Below are 24833 nucleotides of genomic sequence, written 5' to 3' on the forward strand. Positions count from 1 at the left end.
CACAGTCTAGTAAGAAACGTTACATGCACAGGCCCATTTTCTTTGCAGCTTTTAACTTGAGTGACCTTACCATTCCTGAAATTTTCTCTTCACAAGTTTCCTTGTGCAAATGCTTCCAGTACATACACCTCTTTTGATGTAACACATACCCTTTGTATTCTTCTCCCTACCCAGGACTTCCAAGTGAGTGGTGTTTAACGTGCACAAATACAGAAGAAAAAAATGAGGAGTCCTTGTGGCACCTTAGAGACGAACAAATTTATCTGGGCATAAGTTTTCGTGGGCTATAACCCACTTCACCGGATGCATGGAGTGAAAAATACAGTCGGCAGGTATAAATATACAGCACATGAAAAGATGGGAGTTGCTTTACCAAGTGGGGAGGTCAGTGCTAACGAGGCCAATTCAATCAGGGTGGATGCGGCCCATTCCCAACAGTTGACAAGAAGGGGTGAATATCAACAGAGGGAAAATTACTTTTTGTAGTGACCCAGCCACTCCCAGTCTTTATTCAGGCCTAATTTGATGGTGTCCAGTTTGCAAATTAATTCCAGCTCCAGACTTTCTCGTTGAAGACTGTTTTTGAAGTTTTTTTGTTGAAGAATAGCCACTTTTAAATCTGTTATTGAGTGTCCAGAGAGATTGAAATGCTCTCCGACTGGCTTTTGCGTAGAGACTGTCCCTTTTGGCCAATGTACATAGCAGAGGGGCATTGCTGGCACATGATGGCAGCAGCACCCTGTTCTCCGTTAAAGTGACAGTACTAAATCCCTTACTGCTCACATTTCCTTTTTTAGTGCCACTCAGGAAATTATCATTACTTGCAAAGCTATAAAGTAGATGTGGATGTAATTATAGTCCACTGTGTCTGATCATAAAGAGGAATTCCGTATTCTCCATGTTGCCAAATACTGATAAAATGGGTAGTTTCAGTACATGTAGGAATTTGTCAATCAACCATCTTTCTGCAGAAAAATAAATAATAGATCAATTAAAATCACCCCGCAGTCTGAGTGGCATATTTCAGCTCTAACTACTTGTTCCCACTGACACATACCTCCCACACTTCTAGTCTGCCCTGCTTGCTGCTAGCAGACTCTTGTTTCAAAGGGTGGTTCCTTGGCATGATATTAATTCATGAGTTCCCACAGCAGTTTAGTGTGTGTGACTGTACTCTCAGATCAAAATGAAGCTGTGCAGCACACCACCATGACTGCTCTCATATTCACTCCCCAGGTTTCCCAGCTGCGCTATCTTCACCAGTCTTCCCCACAAGTAAGGGCTGGTTGTGACCCTGCACTTATGGGGAGTCTCCACCACTTGCAAGCCATGAGTTGTAGAAGCTACCCCAGCTTCCCCCCAAAACAACTCATTTTCTTCTCTACTCTTGTCTCCGACACATTTTGGGCAGCAGAGGAAGGGGCAACGCATGTCCCAATTCTCCAACCTCTTTTCTGACAGTGGAAACAGATGCTCATTCCCCAGTTAACCCAGCTTCCTTTTCTGGGCCTGGAGAGGGAAGGTAACTTTTGCCATAGTTTCCCGAGCCCTCGATTTTGACAGTAGGGCAAGAGGCCTCCATTCCCCTTCTCTTTTTTTCAGGTCCAGGGAGAGAAAACTCACAGCCCCATTTCCTTCTGTTGTCTCCCCATTTTTTGGCAACAGGACCACCCAGGGAAGCAAGCCAGAGCCCCTGGCCACTAGATCCATTATCTGTCAACAGGACCCATGAAGGAGGCAACTCCTGGATTCATTCCCTCAGGTCCCATTTTCTACCAATGGAACTGGGGGTGAATTAACTCTGGTCCTGATCCCCAAACCCCTGTTTCTGTCTGTGGGATGTGGGTGAGGTAACTCAACCCCCCATTCCCCTGTTTTCTGTCAGTGAGCCTGGGGGTGAGTTAACTCTGGTCCTAGTCCCCGCATTCCCTATCAATGGGGCGGGGGCTGAGCTAAATGCCCCTATTCCCCCATTTTCTGTCAATAGGACTACCAGCTGAGGTAATTCTGGGCCTCTCTTGTACTCATGGCCTCATATCTCATAAGGCTGCTCTTTGAGAACTACCCCCATTGAGTGAAAGGCTTTTGCCCTGCTTGGGTTGGGGGAGGGGCGAGGAAGCCATTTTAACTCAAAATTGCCAGCTTGCCCCCTCACCCCTTAGACCCCTTATCCACCACCATCCAAACATCTGATTGGCTAAGAATGAGACCAAGACCACCTGCTGATTGGTTAATCTGCATAATTTTGTTCACCAATGATAAAACATTATAACCCCCGCCTTTATCCTGATTGGGACTATAGCTACCTGTGTCTCGCTTGGATTGGACAGTAGTGCGGACATCTCATTGGCTATCGCGCTCCCTGGATTGGATATTTAATTAGGTTTTTATTGATTGGTTGGCGTCTCACCTGCTGCGCCTAGCCATTGGTAATCCAGATTTATCTCCCCGCCCATTGGCCGCTCCGCCTCTTGCATGCGTTCCGATTGGCTGTGGCGGCCCGGCCCGGTATCCGGGTAAAATGGCCGCAGTCGGAGAGTGCTCGCTTCCCGCTCCCTGGCGCCCGGTCTCCCTCACCCATGTCGAGTATCTTGCAGGTAAAGCTCGCTTGAATACCTTTACAGCCTCCGTGGTGCCGGTTCCGCGCGAGTGGGCAGTTCTCAGCTCAGGGTGAATGGGGTCCCAGCGCCCGGTGGCAGTTGCCAAATAGTGAGCCACTGAACAACAGCTCAGGGCCGGAGGGTCGCGCATGCGCACTGGTGCTGCGGGATTTACTACCAGATAGTGAGCCCTGCGTGCTCCATATTGCGCATGTGCATACCCCAGGCTCTGGACTTCTAGCCTCAGGGCAGGGGTTGCTGAGTGCATGGAGGTGACGGGGTCCCAGGGGACCTGCTTCAGCCCCCCTGCAGCAGGCTCCTGGGGATCATGGCGTGTCAATGCCTTGAGGTGTGTCGCCATGTCACCCCTCCACATTGCTGCCTTGTCTTGCCATCTCTCGTTACAGTGTGTTCTCGTTATTCTTTGTTATGATGTCACTGCCATGTGCTAACACCAAGGGTGCACCTCTCCTCTTACAACAGGAGGTTGCAGCATCACTTCACAGTACTCCTGTGTCATGGTGTTGCTGTGTCAGGACATCACTGTGTCACCCTTCTCCCTTGTTGTGTTCTGAGTTGCCCTGGTGTAGAGTTGCCTTAGTGGCACAGAGAAGCTGGGATGCAATGACCCCATATTATGATGCTGTCATGACTGAGAGAAGTATTGTTTTGTGGTGCTGCAGTGATGTTATCCTGGTCCTGAAATAGTTTTCAGGATTATTTTTAGTGTGTTCTGGGTAGGCAGGACTGTGTAAGTAGACAGTATTTTTGGAGGTGTTGAACTTTGTCAGATCATGATAGCATGTTTCAGAGTAGCAGCCGTGTTAGTCTGTATTCGCAAAAAGAAAAGGAATACTTGTGGCACCTTAGAGACTAACAAATTTATTTGAGCATAAGCTCCGATGAAGTGAGCTGTAGCTCACGAAAGCTTATGCTCAAATAAATTGGTTAGTCTCTAAGGATGCCACAAGTACTCCTTTTCTTTTCATGATAGCATGCATTCCCTGGTGGGAGATGTGCAGATTACAGCCTCTGGGCTCCCTGCTTGGAAACTTTTACAGGGCTTGATTTGGGGACTTGAGTAGTACTTAGAAGGGCAGCTGTCAAAGTCCCTTCAACAGCTGTTAACCTCCCAGGACAGATCCTTTCCCAGCTGTTGCATCATTGTCATTCAGTGAGATCCCATATTGTCTTTTGACATTGCGTGCTCGCAGTCCAGCCTATTTTGTGTTATGATGATAATAGTTCTCTGCAGCTTGCAAGGGCAGGTTGGGTCGGTACTTTGAATTTCTCTAAACAGCACCTCTGGTGGTGGTGGGTTTTTTTTTTAATTATTTATTTGTTTTGTTTATTTTTGGTGACAGAGTGTTAGCTTGCATGACCTGGTGAAATTCCAATTTAGTAATTATATGCTCTCCTAAAATTCTTCCTGAAGACGCAGTAGTCTGATGCACTGTGGCAATGGTCCTTTAAAATCTCTCGTCTCAGGAGAGCTTTAATGTGGCTGGAGACCTGCCATCCTGTCTTTCAGTTGCCAAAAAATGATGCTCCCTGGTTTTGTATTCTAGTCCAGAGTTTCCAGAGGGAACTTTTTGACCAAACAGCTTTTCTCTACCCCTGGTGTAGCTGCTCCATGTCTTTGTTGAGTGTTCCTCTGGTGTAATTCAAGAGTGATCATTTACCACATTGCATCTAATTTGGAGAAGTAGCAAACACACTGTGACAGAAGAAAACTGCAAAGAGGCCTGGAGAGATAGGAGCAGTGGTGGCTGCAAGCACCAGTCAAAGAGTTTTTACTAATAAATGTAAAATCCTGCATGCCGGAAGGAGAAATAAACAGCACAGAAACATAATGGTGAGACATAACTCAGCAGCTATTCCCATTGTATTAAAGCAGATCTTTTTTTTTTCAGCTTGTCTTAATGCTGTCCCAATATCACTTTCATGTATAGTCCTGGAACCTTAAAATTCTGTCTGCAGGGTGAATTCCATTAGAGAAACATTCAGTTCCTGGTATGTGTGCATGTAAGTGTAACCTACACACCTTCTGGGTCTGGTGTTCTGTCCCATCTAGTGGCACTGAGACCACGAGAGAGAGTGTGTGAGTGTGTGTGTCTGCCTGCTCTACAGCCTTAGCTAACAGCCAGTTGGCTTTTAACTTATGCAGCAGAGGCTCATGCACTAAGCTCCAGAGGTCCTAGGTTCTATCCTGCCTGCTGACGACCAGGGTCTGTTGGTGTTAAATAAGCATGTGTGCATGTTTTTCTTCAGGACAACTGGGATTTTTAAGGATCTGTGACTTCTCGTTTCTTCAAGAAAAATGAAGGGAGGTGTCTGTAAGAGGCTCTGTTTTGAGAAATTGTCCTTGGTGTAGAAAGATGTGGCATAGCAACTCCTGTACCTATGACATATGGAGAATTTTCTAGTTTCTTTGCGTAAAGCACCCTTTTAAAAATTCAGTCTTTGAGAAGCTAAACATGTTTAGGTGATGCTGGGCACTAGCAAAATTAGTATGTATAATTAAATAAGGCATATAAGCAAAAGGTTGTGCACACACATTTTAAAAATATTTGTTTAGCACTTAGTTGTTGCTACTTAACTAACTGACTGTATGTTCTATAAGAATTTTTATTCTTCCACTTTCTTTATTGTGACTTCTGCTGGGACGGTAGCTCTTCAGAGCCAATGCTTCTTTCATATCTTAGTGCTTTAAGCTTGGTCTTCCAGCAGAAATGTGTCACGTTGTGATGTGAACCTTGTCATGCCACAGCATCACATCATCCTCAAAGAGAGCTTGAGACTTTTCTTAATGTCCTGCAAGTTGTACTGGCAGGATATGGACAGTCCCATGAAAAATAAGACAAGGGACAACACTTCATGCATTTTTCATCAGTGTAGAAAGTATTGATGGAGTGGAAAGTATTCATATCATGTAACCGACATGTCTGTGGGTGGCTTCTTTTTCCGCAAGTTTGTGTGATAAACAGCGCTGCCACAAATAGACATTTCTATAGGAAACAGTGGTGGCGGCGGTAAAACAAGACTCTGATAGGATGTGGTAACAGTGCCATTAATTCATATTTTCACGTTGCATTCAGGTTATGCTAACGTGGTAAACCTCAGATCTTTCCAGTCAGTGCCAAAAGGATGCTGGGTAAAAATCATACTTTAAAATAAATATATAAATGTGGCCAGAGGCTAATGTAGAAAATCGAATGTGTTTTTCACCATAACTGCTGCTTCATCCATTTGCATTCTGGATAACTTAAAATAATCAGTTTAATCTTTTGGTTCTTGAGCCCAAAATGCTCTCAGGAATGTTTGAGTTAAAATAAAACTCAACATTGAGTTCTTGTTTTTTATTTTTCATGGATTCATTCTTCTTATCAACCCTATTCCATCCCCTTTAAGCTATTAGAGGTTTGGGGAGTGGGAAAAGTCAAAAATAGTTGCATAGTCTTGTTTTTAAACCAGGTCCATGGAAGCACTTCATTTTTTTAGCCGCTTATTAATTTTTTCCTTGGAATAAACTTCTGTAAGACTAGATAATATATTATCTACTTGTGCCACTTCTAAAACTTGAAAACATTATGATATAAACATAGCTGGCCTTGTTTTCTCAGATTCCCCTTCTGCCCCCAATGCATTATCCATCGAAGATTTAAAGCCCTTTCCTCCGTTGGATCAGAACTGCACTAGCTACAACCATCTACTAAACTAGTGAGTACATTATTGGTGTAGCAGGTTTCTAGCATGGTTTACTTGACCAGTGTGGACAGGCAGGGTCTCTCTTTCCTGAGAGCAAGGCCAGAAACAATCACTCACAGTCAACACATCACTACTTAAGTATCTATCCACCTACATAGTCTACTCTGTAGTATGGCTTTAGAATATGGCTGTGCTAGAACCCTGCTGGTATTAATAGTGTTTAATATATGATAGCACTGCTCTGTTCCAAGTAGGGCTGTCGAGTAATCACAGTTAACTCACGCGATTAATTCAAAACAATTAATCGTGATCAAAAAATTTAATCGTGATTAATCACAGTTTTAATTGCACTGATAAACAATAGAATACCAATTGAAATTTATTAAATATTTTTGGATGTTTTTCTACATTTTCAAATATATTGATTTCAATTACAACACAATGCAAAGTATACAATGCTCACTTTATATTACTTTTGATTATAAATATTTGCACTATAAAAATGACAAAAGAAATAGTATTTTTCAATTCACCTCATACTAGTACTGTAGTGCAATCTCTTTATCGTGAAAGTGCAACTTACAAATGTAGATTGATTGATTTTGGTTACGTAACTGCACTCCATAACAAAACAATGTAAAACTTTTTAGAGCCTACAAGTCCACTCAGTCCTATTTCTTGTTCAGCCAATCGCTAAAAGAAACAAGTTTGTTTACATTTGCGGGAGATACTGGTGCCTGCTTCTTATTTACAATGTCACCTGAAAGTGAGAAGAAGTGTTCACATGGCACTTTTGTAGCCAGCACTGCAAGGTATTTATGTGCCAGATATGCTAAACATTTATATGCCCCTTCATGCTTTGACCACCATTCCAGAGGAAATGCTTCCATGCTGATGATGCTTATTAAAAAAAAAATGTGTTCATTAAATTTGTGACTGAACTCCGTGGAGGAGAATTGTATGTCTCTTGATCCATGGTTTTACCTGCATTCTGCCATATATTTTGTGTTATGGTAGTCTCGGATGATGACCCAGCATATGTTGTTTGATTTAAGAACATTTTCACTGCAAATTTGACAAAACACAAAGAATGTTCCAATATCAGATTTCTAAAGATAGCTACAGCACTGGATCCAAGGTTTAAGAGAAGTGCCTTCCAAAATCTGAGAGGGATGAGGTGTGGAGCATGCTTTCAGAAGTCTTAAAAGAGCAACACTCCATTGCAGAAACTACAAGAACCTGAACCACCAAAAAAGAAAATCAACCTTCTGCTGGTGGCATCTCACTCAGATAATGAAAATGAACATGCATCTGTCCACACTGCTTTGGATTGTTATCGAGCAGACTCCGTCAACAGCATGGACGCAGGTCCTCTGGAATGGTGGTTGAAGCATGAAGGGACATATGAATCTTTAGCGCATCTGGCACGTAAATATCTTGCAACGCTGGCTACAACAATGCCATGCAAATGCCTGTTCTCACTTTTAGGTGACATTATAAACAAGAAGTGGGCAGTATTATCTCCTGCAAATATAAAAAAAAAATTGTCTGAGTGACTGGCTGAACAAGAAGTAGGACTGAGTGGACTTGTAGGCTCTATAAAGTTTTACATTGTTTGTTTTATTTTTGAATGCAGGTTTTTTTGTACATAATTCTACATTTGTAAGTTCAACTTTCATGATAAAGAGATTGCACTACAGTACTTGTATTAGGTGAATTGAAAAATACTATTTGTTTTTTTTACAGTGCAACTATCTGTAATCAAAAATAAATATAAAGCGAGCACTATACACTTTGTATTCTGTGTTGTAATTGAAATCAATATATTTGAAAATGTAGAAAACATCCAAAAATATTTAAATAAATGGTATTCTATTGTTGTTTAATAGCAAGATTAAGCACAATTAATTTTTTTAATTGCTTGACAGCTCTAGTTCCAAGTGCTGAACAGATTTTTCAAACAGGATTCAGATTACCTGAGTAGATGATTCCTGTTATACTTCTCTACAGCATTCTGTGTCTGAGGTTCTGGTTCATGGATTTTGGCCTCAGGTTCTTCTGCAGGTCACCAGCCATTACTGACTAGTTGACTTGTATTGGTTCTACTATGTGATATTGGTAGAATCTTTTGTTATGCTCTCTGTAGTTCTACTTTGTGTCCACTGTGACTTTATCTAAGACCAACTGCCTGTAGAGATATTCTTACACCATCTGTGGGAGAAATATAGTCCCTCCTGAGAAAACAAAGTAAAAATTGTCTGCAATTTCTTTATTTTTTTAAATTAATTTTACAGTATTTTAGTCTAATCAAATTTTAAAATTTGCATGTACTACAGATTAGCAAAGTAAATGCTGCGATAAACAATGATCCCTGAACTAGAGACCATCTCTAATATATAATCCTTGAATCGAGACTACTTGAAAGCTTACCCAAGACTTCAGTGCAATTTTGATTGTCCAGTAGTCTAAAATTCTCAGGGCATCTGACGTTAACAGTCACTTAAGGTGGATTTCCTCTTGCATTTATGTAGTTCTTGATCAGTGTTTAGACACAAGGAGCCTGATTCTCTGTTTTCTGGCACCTTGTGCTGTCCCTTACACCAGTGCAAAGTCGGCATAAAACATTACCATTCTGATCTGATAGCATCTGAAACCCACTTTGCATTGGTGTTAATGACTGCACAAGGTCATTGAGCCAAAGATCTATTAAGGGACCCCAGGTTAAATTCAAAACAAAAGAATTTTTTAGGGCTCTTCTGCAAATAATTCCAAATTCCCATTGGTTTTGCAGAATGAAACTCTTCAGCCCATTCTCTTGGTGTTGATGCTCTTGGTGCTTCCTAGTTGTAAGTGACACAGAACCTGCCATGGGAAGCGAGTATGCACCGTGTGTACAACCATCTGGCAATACACCCAGCAATGTGAACTTTTGTAACAGTGAGAATACTTTTGTTCAGGCATTGAAGTTAAAGTTCATCACGTCAAATGCTGCTCAGCTCAAAATGAGGCAACTAGTGTGTGTTGGGGAAGAAGTTCTGTATTATACAGTGGAAGGAAGTGGAATTGATTTAGGAAGGAATCAGGTATTTAGTCATACAGAAATATCCTCTTTTCTTAGCTGGTAGGCGGGAGGGATCAGGTGCTTAGTGATGGGGATTGATCCTTCTGTGGCCATGTGGTGAGACAGGAAGGATTTTGCTGTCTTTTGGAGACTAGCATTAAATGGCTGTGACCGTCTCTTGATTCAGTTGATACCAGGGTAGCGTTTTTAGTGTCCTCCTTCAAAAATATCTCCACTGTAGCAAAGCCTTTTGGCACGTCTTTTCCCCTGTGAGTTTCATATTGACTCTCTGCAATGATGATTGGCATTTTCAAATGATGCTGCTGGTTTATGTATCTTTTACAATATCTTCTATTAAAAATAAAATTGAAAAACTCTTCTGGTGAGAAGCTGATCTTGGAGCAAAATAGCTTTGTGATTTCCTGTTTGCTTTGAGCCTATGCTTACCTTTTCCAAAAGAGTTCGTGTGGAACACATGTTCTTTTAAGTAAACAAATAGATATGGTGCTTTGGCCAATAGGCAAGGGTGATTTGGACTGAGTCATATAGTGTGTACCATGTATTGCCATTCTTCACCTCTGACATCTGTCTACCCCGATCTATTCTATCCAAAGCCATCCCAGATGGCTCTTGAGACACTTTATTTTCCTCTGTGAGATTCTGTAATGCAGCTTCCCAACTCTAGCTATTGGAGGCTGTCTAGGTGGGAAACTACTCAGACTCTCAATATCTGTTGTAAACTGGCAGACAGAAATTGCAGTTGAATTATGCTAGGCTCATTTCATTTCCCTTTGGTCCCAATCCTGAAGCTAATAACTGCCATTCTTGCTCTTCAGCACCTTCAGTCCCTGTGAGCACTTGGGATGAAATGCTGAGTCCAAGGAATGGAGCCTGGGTCTGCCATATAATGCTAGGCCATTGATCTAGTGAACTCACACCTTTGCTGTCAGTGAGCTCTGAAGTGCTAGCAAACGGCAGTCTCTATGGCAAGCAAGCACACACAAAATGCAGGCTGATTTGTTTCTCTCATTTGCTTCCACAGGTGATTTCTCTGGTCAGCTCTTAGCCTACTTGAGTCTCTGTCCAATTTTCATCATAGTCGGCTTTGTTACACTCATCATATTCAAGAGAGAGCTTCATACGGTGAGTCTTCCTCTTCCACCCCAGGTACTTCACATGGCAGGAGACACGAGAAGGGAGGTGAGGGCAGGAGAGATTTGCCATTGCAGAGCTAGCATAACAAATGTGACCTCTTTGCCGAGAGGAAAGCACAATTAATTGTGATACTTTTGAATTACTGTCAAGCCTTAGTTCACTGCCCTGTCTTGCCCTATAGTGTCCCTTCCCTGAATTCCTGGACCAGGACATGCCATACATTTCAGTGACTGTTGCAAATTTTCTGCCTGTCTTTATGAGAAACTGAAGTGGGTCTTTAATATCATTATTATTGCTGTGATCCCATGAGCTCTTGGGTCATGCAGGATGAACAGGAGATACAAGAATAGGAAGAATACCCCATGTGCTGCAGGAGATGGTATTTGTAATTCTGTGGGATGCACTTTCCCCTCTGTGACAGTAGTGAACAAGTGCCTTTAGCATGACTTTGGGAAGGGTTGTGCTGATGGAGGTGCTGTCTCTTGGATGAGATGTAAACATGGGTCCTGATCACTTGTGGTCATTGATACTTTTTGTAAAATGAGGAGGTGTCAACAGTAGTACACTGGCTGAACTTCAGTCTGGATAATTATGTTTGGCCTCTCTAAATTGTCCCTGTGGTGTCAGCTGGATACAATATTCTTCACTTTTTCTCAGCTGTTTGTCATGTTCCCTTGTTCTGTTAGACGTCTGTCTAAGATTGGCTGCATTTTGATGGAGGATGAAGTGATTCTTGTATCTCTTATTTTTCTCCCGGAGAGGTTGTGAAGCTTTATTACCCAATGTTTAAGTGATTTTATTTTTCAGATTCTTTTCTAAATGGGTTTCCCCATGTCATTGTCTTGGTGCTGTATGTTTGCATTAATCTATGAAGAGCACCGACTCTGATGCCAGTTTCAATAAGTGGCAGCCTTGGCTGTCATCTTAGTCGTTAAGGGTCAGATTTTTGGGAGTGTGAGCGCTCACAAGTCCATCTGGTGTTGTGAGTATTCAGGACCTCCATGTCTAGTTGGCAGCCAGTGTCAAGTGGAGTGCCCCAGGGGTCGGTCCTGGGGCCGGTTTTGTTCAATATCTTCATAAATGATCTGGAGGATGGTGTGGATTGCACTCTCAGCAAATTTGCGGAGCGTACTAAACTGGGAGGAGTGGTAGATACGCTGGAGGGCAGGGATAGGATACAGAGGGACCTAGACAAATTGGAGGATTGGGCCAAAAGAAATCTGATGAGGTTCAATAAGGATAAGTGCAGGGTTCTGCACTTAGGATGGAAGAACCCAATGCACAGCTACAGACTAGGGACCGAATGGCTAGGCAGCAGTTCTGCGGAAAAGGACCTAGGGGTGACAACGGACGAGAAGCTGGATATGAGTCAGCAGTGTGCCCTTGTTGCCAAGAAGGCCAATAGCATTTTGGGATGTATAAGTAGGGGCATAGCGAGCAGATCGAGGGATGTGATCGTCCCCCTCTATTCGACATTGGTGAGGCCTCATCTGGAGTACTGTGTCCAGTTTTGGGCCCCACACTACAAGAAGGATGTGGAAAAATTGGAAAGAGTCCAGCGAAGGGCAACAAAAATGATTAGGGGACTGGAACACGTGACTTATGAGGAGAGGCTGAGGGAACCGGGATTGTTTAGTCTGCGGAAGAGAAGAATGAGGGGGGATTTGATAGCTGCTTTCAACTACCTGAGAAGTGGTTCCAGAGAGCATGGTTCTAGACTATTCTCAGTGGTGGAAGAGGACAAGACAAGGAGTAATGGTCTCAAGTTGCAGTGGGGGAGGTTTAGGTTGGATATTAGGAAAAAATTTTTCACTAGGAGGGTGGTGAAACACTGGAATGCTTTGCCTAGGGAGGTGGTGGAATCTCCTTCCTTAGAAGTTTTTAAGGTCAGGCTTGACAAAGCCCTGGCTGGGATGATTTAATTGGGGATGGGTCCTGCTTTTGAGCAGGGGTTGGACTAGATGACCTCCTGAGGTCCCTTCCAACCCTGATATTCTATGACCTCTGGAAATCAGGCTGAGTGAAAGAGCGCTTCCCCACAATTTCCCAGGGGAAGCAGTATGCCTGCAAGGCCCATTTCATCTGTGTGTGTGTGACTCCTACTTCTGTCCTGACCAGAAGCTAGTCTTTTCACGACACAGCATGCCACAAGGTCTCTGCTGTTTGTCCTGACAAGTAGCTAGGATGGGATGGCTGAGTACATTCCATACAAGGGATTACAAGCCATTCATAATATTTGCCTTTTGTAAACAGACAGGTGAAATGGAGTTAGTAACAGGATTATGACATCAGGTTTCTGATATTGCTGTGTTTATATAAAGCAACACTGTCATGGGAACTGAATGGCTCAGGGGATTAGTAATGAAACCTCTAGGTTACTAGTGTGATTGCAGCCCAAGGAAGTAGCTTCTGAAAGTCATAACAATCTAAAGGCTTCTTGGAAGCCTTTGTGACCTGAATTGATCATTCCAGTCCAATTTCTAATGGGCAGTTTTCTTTGTCATAAAAAAAAAAAATCAGATTAGGCACAAATTGGCCTCCCCATTTTAGCAATCAGCAGAAATACAGAAGATCGAATAGGTCATAAAGACTGAAAGTGTCTTTCATTTCTAGAGGTGATACCTGCTGAAGATTGGGGCACTTTGGCAGGGGATATGCATGTGGGGGGGAGCTTGCATTGCCACTGTCTGTGTTGTATCTGCTCTGTAAATAGAAGACCGTTTTAGGACAGTGAATCTAGCTTCCGTAAGTGAATTTAGGGCTGATCTTTATATGGTGCCTTTCATCCCAGAAGATCCCAAAACACCCCCCCCCCCCACATGGAGAGAGATTGTAAGGTAAGTATTTTGGGACCTTCTGGGAGAGATATAGGTAGCGTGGGATATATTGTATAATGTGTACATTTTATATATATATATAGTGTCTATATAATACAGTAAAGATCATAGAGATGGAAAAGGCTTGTTGCATCCATCCCCTTGCTAGGAGAGGTTATGGTGCCTTGATAGATGAAGCACCAGGTATTAAACTGCCACTGCACTTGACCTGTACATACATGTTACAGTTTAACATTCTTTTAAGATTTTTTACAGTTGCAAGGTAAAGCATTCAAAAATAAGATTTCTCCATGAAATCTTTGCATGCACAAGGGGGTTGTATTTATTATGATAGGAAGTCCAGAGCCAAGTCAGGAATAGACCAAGCTGTACTGGGGCCTAGTGGAGGCCTGAAACACAAAATAACATACTCTTTCTCTTCTTGCAACCCTCTGCCTCATCCGCTGTCTCTCCTGTGCAGTGAATGAGGCAGGGAGCCTCTAAAACAAACAGTATGTGATGACGTAATTAAAGACCGTATCATGAAGGGTATGAACGAGGAGGCTGAATTAAGGTTGCATAAACAACCTTAATTTTGGCATTTCCTAATGTTGTTTTTTGCAGCATGTGGAGTGCAAAGAATTATAAGCACACCAGGTAGTAGATCTGAGACTAAAACTAATGCTGTCCTGGTGGTGCCCAGAACACCTTCCTCCAATGGCAAAATTAAATTGAATTGTAATGGGGAGCTCTTGCTGCACCGGCCAAGGAGGAATGGGTGCTGTGAAGGAATGCTGTTTCTCTAAACTGGGGAAGACACCTCCTCCTCTCGCTCAGTCCAGAGGGGCAGTGGGCAGATGCCACATTGTCCTCTGTCCAGAGCTCTAGCTCTGCCTGGTAGCATGCTCAGTTCAGATACCATGTTAAAAAAGCTCTGTAGGGCTGTCGTATTCTCAGTGCAGATGGGATGTTCGAGATTGTAGCAGCAAATCGCTACCGCTCTCTACTGATTTTGTGCAAATGGCAAAGCCCGGAGGCTTATAACTCGTCCATGTATCTGTAGATTTTCATAGAGAAAGCAAAAGGTACCTCTCTGAGTCCAGGACCATTCCCTGGCAGATCTCGCCTTCCTGCTCCAAATGTGGAAGTGCTAGAGCTCTTCGGAGAAACCGTTAATTGAGCCAAAGTTAACATGTTTTTTTCCTACCTTTCTCCCCCAGTCTCATTTTCTGAAATGGCTGATCTGTGTTTGTTTAAATTTAAAAACAAAACCTGCAACCTGAGCAGAGAACAAGCCTGAATTGCCAGCGTTCAACAAAGTTATAAGCAACTGAAAACTGGCTAGTAATAAAAGTGTGAGCAAGTGTTAGTGTTAATGCTGATTACTAATTCTACCTATAGAAAGGAGCCACCATTGGGTTGGAATGTGACAGCTCTTCAGCAGCACACAATATACTGACCCACAGTTTAGCTCAGGAAGTGAAAAATCCCATAACTATTTGAAACTAGAGGAGGAATTTAGGGTGGCAGAATACGATTACGCAGATTGGAATTTGGCCAGGATGCTAGGGCTAAGAGAGGGAAGAAGTATTCTGGACTACAGAGTGAAATTGATACTATGTTTTTATAATCTGGCCAGGCCCAGAGAATGCCTTGCCTTTAAAGATGTTAGAAATTTGTGGGGAACAGCTTCAGGATGATGATTATTTTCTTTATGATGTTCACTAAAGAGGAAAAATAAAATAAGCCGCCCTTTTAAGCAGAGCATACCAACGGCATCATATGTGCTCCCACTGTTGGCCTGCAGCAAACAGTTGAAGATGTATTGTCAATTTAAAATCTAGGCAAATAAAAAAAAAAATTCCAGCTATGACACTACTCTTGGAGTCCCTCTGCCAATATTTTCTGTTTTATTCTTTTCTCTTCTGTTGCTCTGTGAAAGACTCCCACAAACAGGGGAAACTGAATATATACTCTTTTGGTTAGAGTAATCTTCAGTGTTACTTACAACTGTAGTAGTTTAAAAAAAAAAAAAAAGTCAGAGAGAAAGCGTGGTTTTGTTTTAAGTTGACCATGTCCCTTTAAGGAAAATTCGTCGCAAAGGCTTGATGAGATGCATCACACTTGAGATGACACAGTGGGAAGCTGAGGGATGGATGCAGGGTCATAGGCTGACACAATTATCTCTTTCACAGATATCTTTCTTAGGGGGGCTGGCATTCAACGAAGGAGTGAACTGGCTAATAAAGAATATTATCCGTGAGCCACGGCCCTGTGAAGGTAAGTATGGCCTGGTGGCTTGGGGGAAAGAGCGGGTACATGAATTATCTTTGAACTGTGGTGACAATAATTGGGTTGAAGGTGGTTTTGTCTCAGGTCTGGTATGTTGTGTTTGCACATTCACCTGGGGGTTGGGAAGGGGGGCTTACAGTCCAGATGATCAGATAAATGTATTGTAAATTCACACACTCAGCCAAACACTGACCTGGCTGGATCTTTGAAGTGTTCGGGCAATTGCTGTGTATTGAGCATACCGTTTTTTCTTCTCTTCCCAGAAGCCCATTCAACAGTGACTACAAAATACGGGATGCCATCCAGTCACTCTCAGTTTATGTGGTTTTTCTCTGTTTACTCGTTCCTGTTTCTTTATTTAAGGTGAAGCTTCTTCATTAGGTTTTGGCTGTTTTACACTTTGACCTCTGGGGCATTTGGAATGGGTGGCTACCTGCTGGTGGCATGCCTTTCCTTCTATTCAGTTGATTCCTGTAGGTAGAGCTGAATTCCAGGACCTTTGCAATCTGTTCTGTGGTGGGTGGGATTCCCTCTGGAGTGAGTTCATCCCAAATTGAATATAGGGCTATGGGCTCTGCTGCTGCCTGAGAATGTTGATTAAGGAGGGGAAAGCAAGAGTGAAGGGAAGGAGGCCCCTGATGCCATCGCTCCCATAGCATGAGTCCATTGGAATATGACTGCTGACACAATCTCTTTTGAATCATGCTAAATTGCAAGACTGCCAAAATCCATGCTGAAATGCAATTGGGGAACTAGGAAGGAGGCGAGAGAGAAAGAGAGGAGCTATCTTCTCATGGGGCTCTTCTCCCTTGTATTAGTGAGTTTGTCCTTGCAATCTCTCCAGTGATTCCTGCTGCCCTCTCGCATGACCCATTCATGGTTTGTCTCTGCTGCCTGGTGCTAGGCTTGCATTCTCTGATGTGGGGCTCCCCTTCTGAAGTCCTCTTTGCTCAGCTGTGGCTACCTCCTGCAGCTCTATAATATGGAGGAGCAGACAAGAGACCAGACAACTCTCCTATCCTGTACAAGTGGGCAGCTATAAGGAGATCTGAGGCAAGATGGTTGCATATGCACTCTATGGTACCATGGGCACATTGGCTCCCTTTGTAGTGATCTCCATTAACACCTGGACACTGGGGTCGGGCTTTCTCACTTGCATCCTCTTGGCAGCAGTTGGATACATCAGCACTGCGGTGTTAACAGGTTATCCATGACATCAATGAAGGCTATGTCTTCTTTAGGTCACTGTAATTTGGAGGCGTGGGATATAGGGACTGTTCCGCTCCCTAACACCCTCTCTTTTCCACTGCACTAATGGCTTTTTCCCCGTCTCATTTTTTTTCCAGAATGCACCAAACAAACAATGCCAGGTTTCTGGATTTACTGTGGCGACATGTGCTGTCCATCTGCCTTGTCACGGTGGCCTTTCTAGTCTCATATAGTAGGTATGGAACAGCCATTTGTCTTACTCTTTTGTACTAATCCTTGGCCTTGTGGGTTTTTGGCAGCACTTTATCCTCCTCCATTTGTGGTTCAGTTCTTGATAACTGTGCCAGAAATACCAAGGGCTAAGAGAGTCCTATGTTACCAGGGACTCTTCAGAATGGGAGCTCTTTCATTTTCTCTTGATTTTTTTTCCTGGTCTAGTTATGTCCCTCAATAGTCACTTCAAAAATTGCAGTCCAATGGGTGGTTTTAAGCTTATATGATTGCACTGGGGCCCCATGGCTGCAAACCCAGCTATGTGGAGGCTGGATCATTGTGAAGAGAGTTGGCCATAGATGGGAAGGGACTTGCATTGAGCCCTGAATCTCTGTCTTCACACGTGGATCTGCAAAACTGAAGACCAGTGTTCCCTCCCCATTCTCTCTGGCCTCCATGTCCAGGATATGGACAGAGTCATTTTGTCTACCTCATCCCTTTTCTGCACTAATCCATAAAAGCATTGAGCTAGGTCACGGGCCAGTACCTTTTGCAGCGTGTGAAGTATTTAATATTGACTGAAATGACTTCTTGTAGAGTCAGTCTAAATGTAGTCACAATTGTTTGGCTTCAGTCATCTTGCAGTATGAACAGACTTAGTCTGTGTGAGTAGTGTCTATGTGCCAGGATAATCTAATATATCATTACTATTGTGACCACTACCAGTAAAAAACTGTACTCTGTCTACAGCAATGAAGCCTTCATTCTGCTAAATTTAAGGTCAGCAAAAACCATGACAAAACAAGTTCCCATCATGCTATATATTCTGAAAGCCTTTAAACCCAGGCTTCAGAGAGTTACTGAAGGAGCAAGTTGACCTGCGGCTGGCTCTGGAAAAATTCTCTCCTGGGATCAACAGCAACAGGCCCCCAGCCAATCTGAACTTCTACTGTGAGAAACATGTAGACACCTTCTTAGATATTGGGCTTCTCAGATTTAGGAGTATTCCTAAACAGAAATTTATGTACACAGAAGGGTCTAAGTTGTTTCCTGATTATCCATTAGTGGATGGGGGGAAGCAAAAGATGTAATAGATCTCAATTTTTAATAAGGCTTTTGACACAGTCCCACATGACATTCTCCTAAGCAAACTATGGAAATACGGTCTAGATGAAACCATTAGGTGGTGCACAACTGGTTGAAAAACCATACTCAGAATAGTTATCAATGGCTTGCTGTCAAACTGAGAGGGCGTATCTCATGGGCTCCCACAGAGTACAGTCCTGGGTCTTGGTGCTATTCAGTATTTTTAGTGACTTGGATAATGAGCGGAGAGTATGCTTATAAAATTTGCAGATGACACCAAGTTGGAAGGGGCTGCAGGCAGTTTGGAAGACAGAATTAGAACTAAAAATGACCTTGACAAATTGGAGAATTGGTCTGAATTCAATAAAATGAAATTCAATAAAGACAAGAGCAAAGTATACACTTAGGAAGGAAAAATTCAGTGCACAACTACAAAATTGGAATTAACTGTCTAGGCCAGAGTTGGGCAAACTACGGCCCGTGGGACTGTCCTGCCCGGTCTCTGAGCTCCCGGCGGGGGAGGCTAGCTCCCGGCCCCTCCCCCGCAGTCATGCTGGCTGGCTCCAGCATGGTAAGGCGGAGGGAAGAGGGGGGGTTGGATAAGGGGCAGGGGGTTTTGAGGGGCAGTCAGGAGACCGGGAGGAGGGGGTGGTTTTATGGGATGGAGATTTGGCGGGGGGGGGACAGTTAGGGAAAGGGGAGAGCAGGGGGTGTCGGATAGGGGGTGGAGTCCCAGGGGGCGGTTAGGGGCGGGGTTGTGGATAAGGGTCATGGCAGTCAGGGAGCAGGGAGGGGTTGGAAAAGGATTGAGGTCCCGGGGGGCGGTTAGGGGTGGGGTGTCCTGGGACTGGGCAGTCAGAGGTCAAGGAGCAGGAGTGGTTGGATGGGTCAGATTCTGAGAGGGGCGGGAAGTGGGAGGGGATGGATAGGGGGTGTGGGCCAGGCTGTTTAGGGAGGCACAGCCTTCCCTACCTGGCCCTCATACAGTTGCGCAACCCCAAAGTGGCTCTTGGGCCAAAAAGTTTGCCCACCCCTGGTCTAGGCAGTATTACTGCAGAAAAGGATCTGAGAGGTTATAGTGGATCACAAATTAAATAAGAGCTAACAGTGTGGTGCAGTTGCGAAGAAGGCTAATACACCCCCAAATTATATTAACAGGAGTGACGTATGCAAGACCTAGAAAGTAGTTTTTCTACTTTAGTCAGCACTGGTGAGGCCTCAGCTGGAGTGCTGGATCCATTATTAGGCACAGCACTTTAAGAAAGATGTGGACAAACTGGAAAGAGACCAGAAGGGAGTAACAAAAATGATAGAAGGTTTAGAAAACCTGATCTATGAGGAAATGTTTAAAAAAGGCATATTTAGTCTTGAGAAAAGACTAGGAGGGAGCACCAGACAATATGTTCAGGGATCTTTAGATATGTTAATAGCTATTACAAAGGGGACGGTGATCAGTTCTTCATGTTCGCTGAAGATCGGACAAGAAGTAATCAGCTTAATCCGTAGCAGGGGAGATTTAGATTAGATATTAGGAAAAGCCTTCTAACTATAGGGATAGTTAAAGCAAGAAATAGGTTACCAAGGGAGATTGTGGAATCCCCATCCTGTGCGTTTTCTTAGAACAGTTTGGATAAACACCTTGCAGGGATAGTCGATGTATACTCGTTTGCCTCAGCATGGGAGGATGGGATGCATGATCTCTCAAGGGCCCTTCCAGGCCTACATTTTTATGATTTCAATATCTTTTAAATAGGTGCCACTTGGCTGTTTCACATCTGGAAGATAACCTTGCTCTGGCCTTTATAGGGGCCTGTAAAACGCTGTATCCAGCTGTGTGACGCCCTCATTTTGTTTGAAATCCTGTCTCCGGTAATTTTCCTTTCTTGTTTCCTCTGAAGGGTCTATCTGCTCTACCACACCTGGAGCCAGGTCTTATATGGAGGTGTTGCAGGAAGCATCATGGCCATAGCCTGGTTTGCATTCACACAGGAGATCTTAACTCCTTTGTTCCCAAAGATAGCTGCATGGTAAAAACCTTTTATGCTATTTTGTGTCTGTTTTAATCCCCCAAGACCTCACCCTCCTGCAGAATCAGATACTTGTCCAGCACTGTATGCCTCAAGTTTACTCTGTGTGCCACGAAAGGGGCCACAACAGTGTTTACCTCTTGAAATGTGCTTAACCTACTGGTATCTGGAGCAGCATGACACCCTTGCAAGGGAGTAAAGTCCTATTCAACCTGTACAGGGATAGAGAATTTATACCATATGGTGTAAGAAAACCAATCATGGGATACTTCAGTCCGTAAAACCAAATGATTGTTATGATGTTCTATAGGAATGCAACCCCCATGTAAAGGGGTTTAAACTGTGCACAGTTTCCCAATGGTCTAGAGGTTAGAGCAGGGGACGCGGAATAGGGACTCCTAGATTCTGTTTCTTGCTCTGTTTACTGACTCCCTATGTGACCATGAGCAAATCATTTAACTAACTTGTGCCACCATTTTATCCATCTGTAAAATGGGGATAATACTTCCCTACCTTTTTGGGGAGGAGGAATTGTGAGGCTTAATTGTTCATAAAGTACTTTGAGATCCTTGGAAGAAAGGTGCTAGAGGATTGCCCAGTGTTATGAGATAGTACCTCCAGGAACTGCTACTTCCTGACCTCCCCATCCATTTCTCCAAACGCACTGTAATGGAAAGGCTGATTCCAATGGGTCAGATCTCTTCTTACCTACACCAAACAAAAAAATGCAAATAAAGTGAAATGGCAATTTAAATTTAACTAGACTAGAAACCTTTCTAATAAGGGAGGGAAAATGGCACTTTTCCTGGTAAACTTATATATTGCTGTTTTCTAAATACACAAAACCTGTCCAGGTTTGCCTTGCAGGTAGCAGTGTTAAATTCCACACGATTTCCTCCATGGCTTATCAGAATTAGGAAAGAAAATGTTTTAATTCTCTGCCCCTCTTTTTCTCCCCCAAACCTTGTTAATTTTAGGCCAGCTTCAGAGTTCTTTTTAATCAGAGATACCAGCCTCATTCCCAACATCCTGTGGTTTGAATACACAGTCACCAGAGCAGAGGCAAGGTAAGCAGGATGGTAGGAGGTTCTGCACACAGGGAGGTGTATCTAAGCTGTTACATGCACTAATAGGGTAATGGTTTATTTACCTGTATCTTGTGATTTACCTTGTGATTATTTTATTTATGTATGAAAATTAAAGTAGCTGATGTGGATAGCTTTTATGGACTGGATAATATAGAGTGTGAAAAGAGACCAAATTGTGGGTTGACTTTAATAGAGTGTATCGTTAAAATATAATCAGTATGAAATGGGAAAAAATGATAAACAAGTACAAATGATTCCAAACACAAAGACATAGGGGACTGCAGCAGTAGGGGAGAAACCAAATGTTGTAACCGTGTTGTAAAGGGTCCCTCTGGATGCAGTAAAGTGTATAACTTGAGCAGAATCATCTGGAGTGGTAAGTCTCCATTTTGTGCTGTGTGAGGTGAATTTGGTATTCCATAAAAAGGGAATCACAATAAGGTAGCCACTGTGTAACTACATCTAGTCTCTCACATACACCTTGCTAATGCACTTCAGTTGTGACCTACAGACCCTCTGGTTATTGCAGACCTGAGCCTGTAAAAATGGGGAATGAGCACTCTTGACATCGGATGTGGTGGTCTGGTCTATCCAGCTCATTTTATTCCTCCCACCTCTTTAGCCAAGGAATGTGCTATGTCTGGTGATGGGGATCTACCTCACTCTGCCACCTCTACGTTCTCATTGCAGAAACAGACAGCGCAAGCTAGGTACGAAGCTCCAGTGACTCAAGGCATGGGAACAGAATGCAGGACTTAATGGAGAAGGACAAAAGTACAGACCTGGGAGCAGCAAGGAGTCTTCACAGATGGACCAAAGGAACAGGCAGGGACCATACTCAAAGCCTGGAGGCCTTTGCTCTGGCTTTTGCAGCTAGCTGGATGCTCCCTGATGCATGTGGGACCATGCAGGAGCAGAACCTCATTTACTACACAAATGCACATTGCCAGTTGGAATGTACCATCGTGTCTGAGTCGCGGGAGGGGGGAGAAAATACTTGATGGCTTGTTTGGGGGAGGGAGAACCAAAAAAAACATCCTATTTCTGTGACTTTTTTTGCAGCATGAAATATACACACTTATTTATTTTTTTTAATTGAACTATTATTTTTGGGGTGGGTGATGCATGGATTGTGTGTTTGGAAGAAGACAAAACCAAAATTAGGTCTTGCCTAATTCAGGGGTTTTAATTTGCGGGGGGGGAGGGGGGGGAGGCAGGATGGCTTAAGCAAGAGAGGAAGAGGTATTTCTTTCCTTTCTGCAACAGTTGGGAGATCGAAATAAATTCCCACTGCACTTTGTAAGGATATAAAGAAGCTACTTAAAGATTTGCTTTCAAACACTAGTGACATTCCTGTGCGCAAGCCTGCACGGATACCACCTGGGGTGTGGGGGTTAAAACACAGAGGAAAGCCTAAAATACACTAATTTTTTTTTTTTTCACTGCTGCTCCTGTTGTGTAATTAGCCAGGTTGTTTTACCCAGGCCCTCTTCTTTTTAGGTGTCAATAACTTGGTATACGCATTAAATATCCCTTCACTCCCTCTTCCTTTTGTACTTTTATGACCCTAGAGCTGCTGGGACCTCTACAGTTTTTGTTGCTGATCTTAAGCCAGACTCTGTTATTGATTAAGGACACCATGATTAAGTTTAAATAACTGCTAGTTAAGGCACAACTCCATGCTTTTAAGGATTACCCCAAAGTCATTAAAAAAAGCTTTTACTGGTATTAAAAGTTTGTATGATCAGTCTCTGCCCTAAACCCTCTTTCTGATAATGAATCTTCCCATTGAGCTTTTCAGCCATCAGTAAACTTTTTATAAAAATAAAAATTTGGTGAGTGCTGATGTCTGGCTTTAGCACTGCATGAATTACTTTTGGAGAGTCCAGTTAGATTCAAACACAGGTTACTGCTGAAATGAGGCAGTAAGTTTTAACCCTGGCAAACATTTCCATGGGTCATGCTGATTTGTTTTGGGTTCTGCAGTAGTCAAGACTATTGCAAAAGTCTGCACCAGCTACCTAGAATGCATAACTCGTAAGGGATCTTGCCCTTACTTTGTAAGGACTTTCATTTCTCCTTCCTTTTTCATTTTGACTGTTTTTCAAGTGATGAACTTCCTTAGTCTGGAGCTCCGGACAGTAAGTTCTGCTGCTAGATGTTTGGGTACCATTCTCCTGTGATAGGATATCTGACAGCCTCTTCGACTCTGCCAGTACTTAGATCCTCTGCAATAGGCTGGTAAATGGTTTGAGAAGACTATACTAACAGTGAGTCAGCAGTGCATCCTGAATGTACTTCATGGCTGTGCAAAGACTGTTCTATTGCACTTTTTAGCCTATAATCAAGACATTACAATGAAGTTCAGCAACAAGGTGGAGAGACTAACGGTACAATTGCCTTGAAGTTTCATAACAGGGGAAGGCCAGGGCAAGTACAGCTACCAAGCTGGGTCAAAAGAGGAGTATGTTAGCATCTGTCTGATATTGTCACCTGTACAGAGGGTTGGTGACTATGCATGCCCATCTCTGTCTTGCGGCATATTTTACTAGCTTCCATTAAAAAGCTATTGAGGCTTCATAGAAAACTCATTGGTATGTACTGATGCAAGATGTGATTTTTGGCTCATATCTGATCATCTGTATTTTTCTGCCACCTTAATTTAAAAACAGCATTTTAAAGATTTCATCTGCTCCTCTTGCCATGATCCGTGTGTGTGTGTGTGCGTGCTATAGAACCTATTTTATCCTCATCCTAGAATTTGGCCCAGGAGGAGATAGGCCTTTTATTGTAATGTAGTGATTAAGAATGAAAACCTTTTAAAACATACTTGTTCTAAACTGAATATATCTTTCTCTGTAGCAGCAGTTCTTTAGATTTTTTTTTTTTTTAAACTAAGGATATGGGGAATTTTTGTCTATTACAATAAATTTCTCTAATTTAGCACTCATTGGAGTGATCTAATATGAACTCTCCATACTGAGATTTCTAGTGCATTTGCACATAAAATAGCACTTTTATTCCTCATAAAAGCACTTTGGCTGGGCTGATCTCTCTCTCTTTTTGAGCTATGGGCTGTGACTTTAATGGGCATTAGCTCAGGCCCATAACTATTTCATTAAAAAAGGCCATGGGTAGGTGAGAGAGAGGGGGGGAAAGGAAGTGCGAGTAGCTAAGGTAGCTAGGTAATAGGGTAGTGTAGTAATGAGTTAAGCACCAGAGTAGAATGCAGTACTCATTGATTCTTTTTCTTCTAACCACCAACTGAAAAGCAGAGCCAAATAAATAAAATGTACCACCATTCTTCTCCCTCACTTAAAAAAAAAAGGGGGGGGGCAGTTGAGTCATTTCCCAAAGCTGAGGCAAAAAATGTAAATTGCTTCAAAGGTAATTAACACATCCCTCACCTCTTTCAGAGAGACTGTCATCCTAGAGAAGTGGAAAAGTCACCTTAAAAACGACATTTACTTTATTTTCTAATGATTAACATACTCTGTGGCTCTGGCAGTGTTTGTCTACAGTGACACAGTGCATTAAACCCTACAACTTGATAGCACCATCAAGCCAGTGGTCTGCAG

General features: G+C 43.0%; 1 protein-coding gene and 1 long non-coding RNA gene across 2 annotated transcripts; one reads left to right on the forward strand and one right to left on the reverse strand.

Moving 5' to 3' along the window:
• Positions 1 to 239: 239 nt before the first annotated feature.
• On the reverse strand, positions 240 to 2499 carry LOC311531897. Its single transcript, XR_014714302.1, has 2 exons — positions 2411 to 2499; positions 240 to 965 (listed from the first exon to the last, which is right to left on the reverse strand). It is a non-coding gene; the product is annotated as an uncharacterized lncRNA (long non-coding RNA).
• On the forward strand, positions 2442 to 24070 carry DOLPP1 (dolichyldiphosphatase 1). Its single transcript, XM_084649740.1, has 8 exons — positions 2442 to 2597; positions 10412 to 10512; positions 15536 to 15620; positions 15896 to 15995; positions 16979 to 17077; positions 20039 to 20167; positions 21145 to 21234; positions 21946 to 24070. Exons 1-8 carry the CDS (start codon positions 2522 to 2524, stop codon positions 21980 to 21982), a joined length of 717 nt encoding a protein of 238 aa, XP_084505866.1. The 5' UTR covers positions 2442 to 2521; the 3' UTR covers positions 21983 to 24070.
• Positions 24071 to 24833: the final 763 nt, after the last annotated feature.

Source organism: Lepidochelys olivacea (genome assembly GCF_965140295.1).
Source record: "Lepidochelys olivacea isolate rLepOli2 genome assembly, chromosome: 16".
Taxonomy (NCBI): Eukaryota; Metazoa; Chordata; order Testudines; family Cheloniidae; genus Lepidochelys; species Lepidochelys olivacea.

Excerpts from the sequence above, each read along its gene's own strand:
- DOLPP1 (XM_084649740.1), top strand. The coding sequence starts at position 2,522 with ATGGCCGCAGTCGGAGAGTGCTCGCTTCCCGCTCCCTGGCGCCCGGTC. Across the intron at positions 2,598-10,411 it reads CCATGTCGAGTATCTTGCAG|GTGATTTCTCTGGTCAGCTC; the intron begins GTAAAGCTCGCT and ends TTGCTTCCACAG. Across the intron at positions 17,078-20,038 it reads TTTCTAGTCTCATATAGTAG|GGTCTATCTGCTCTACCACA; the intron begins GTATGGAACAGC and ends TTTCCTCTGAAG.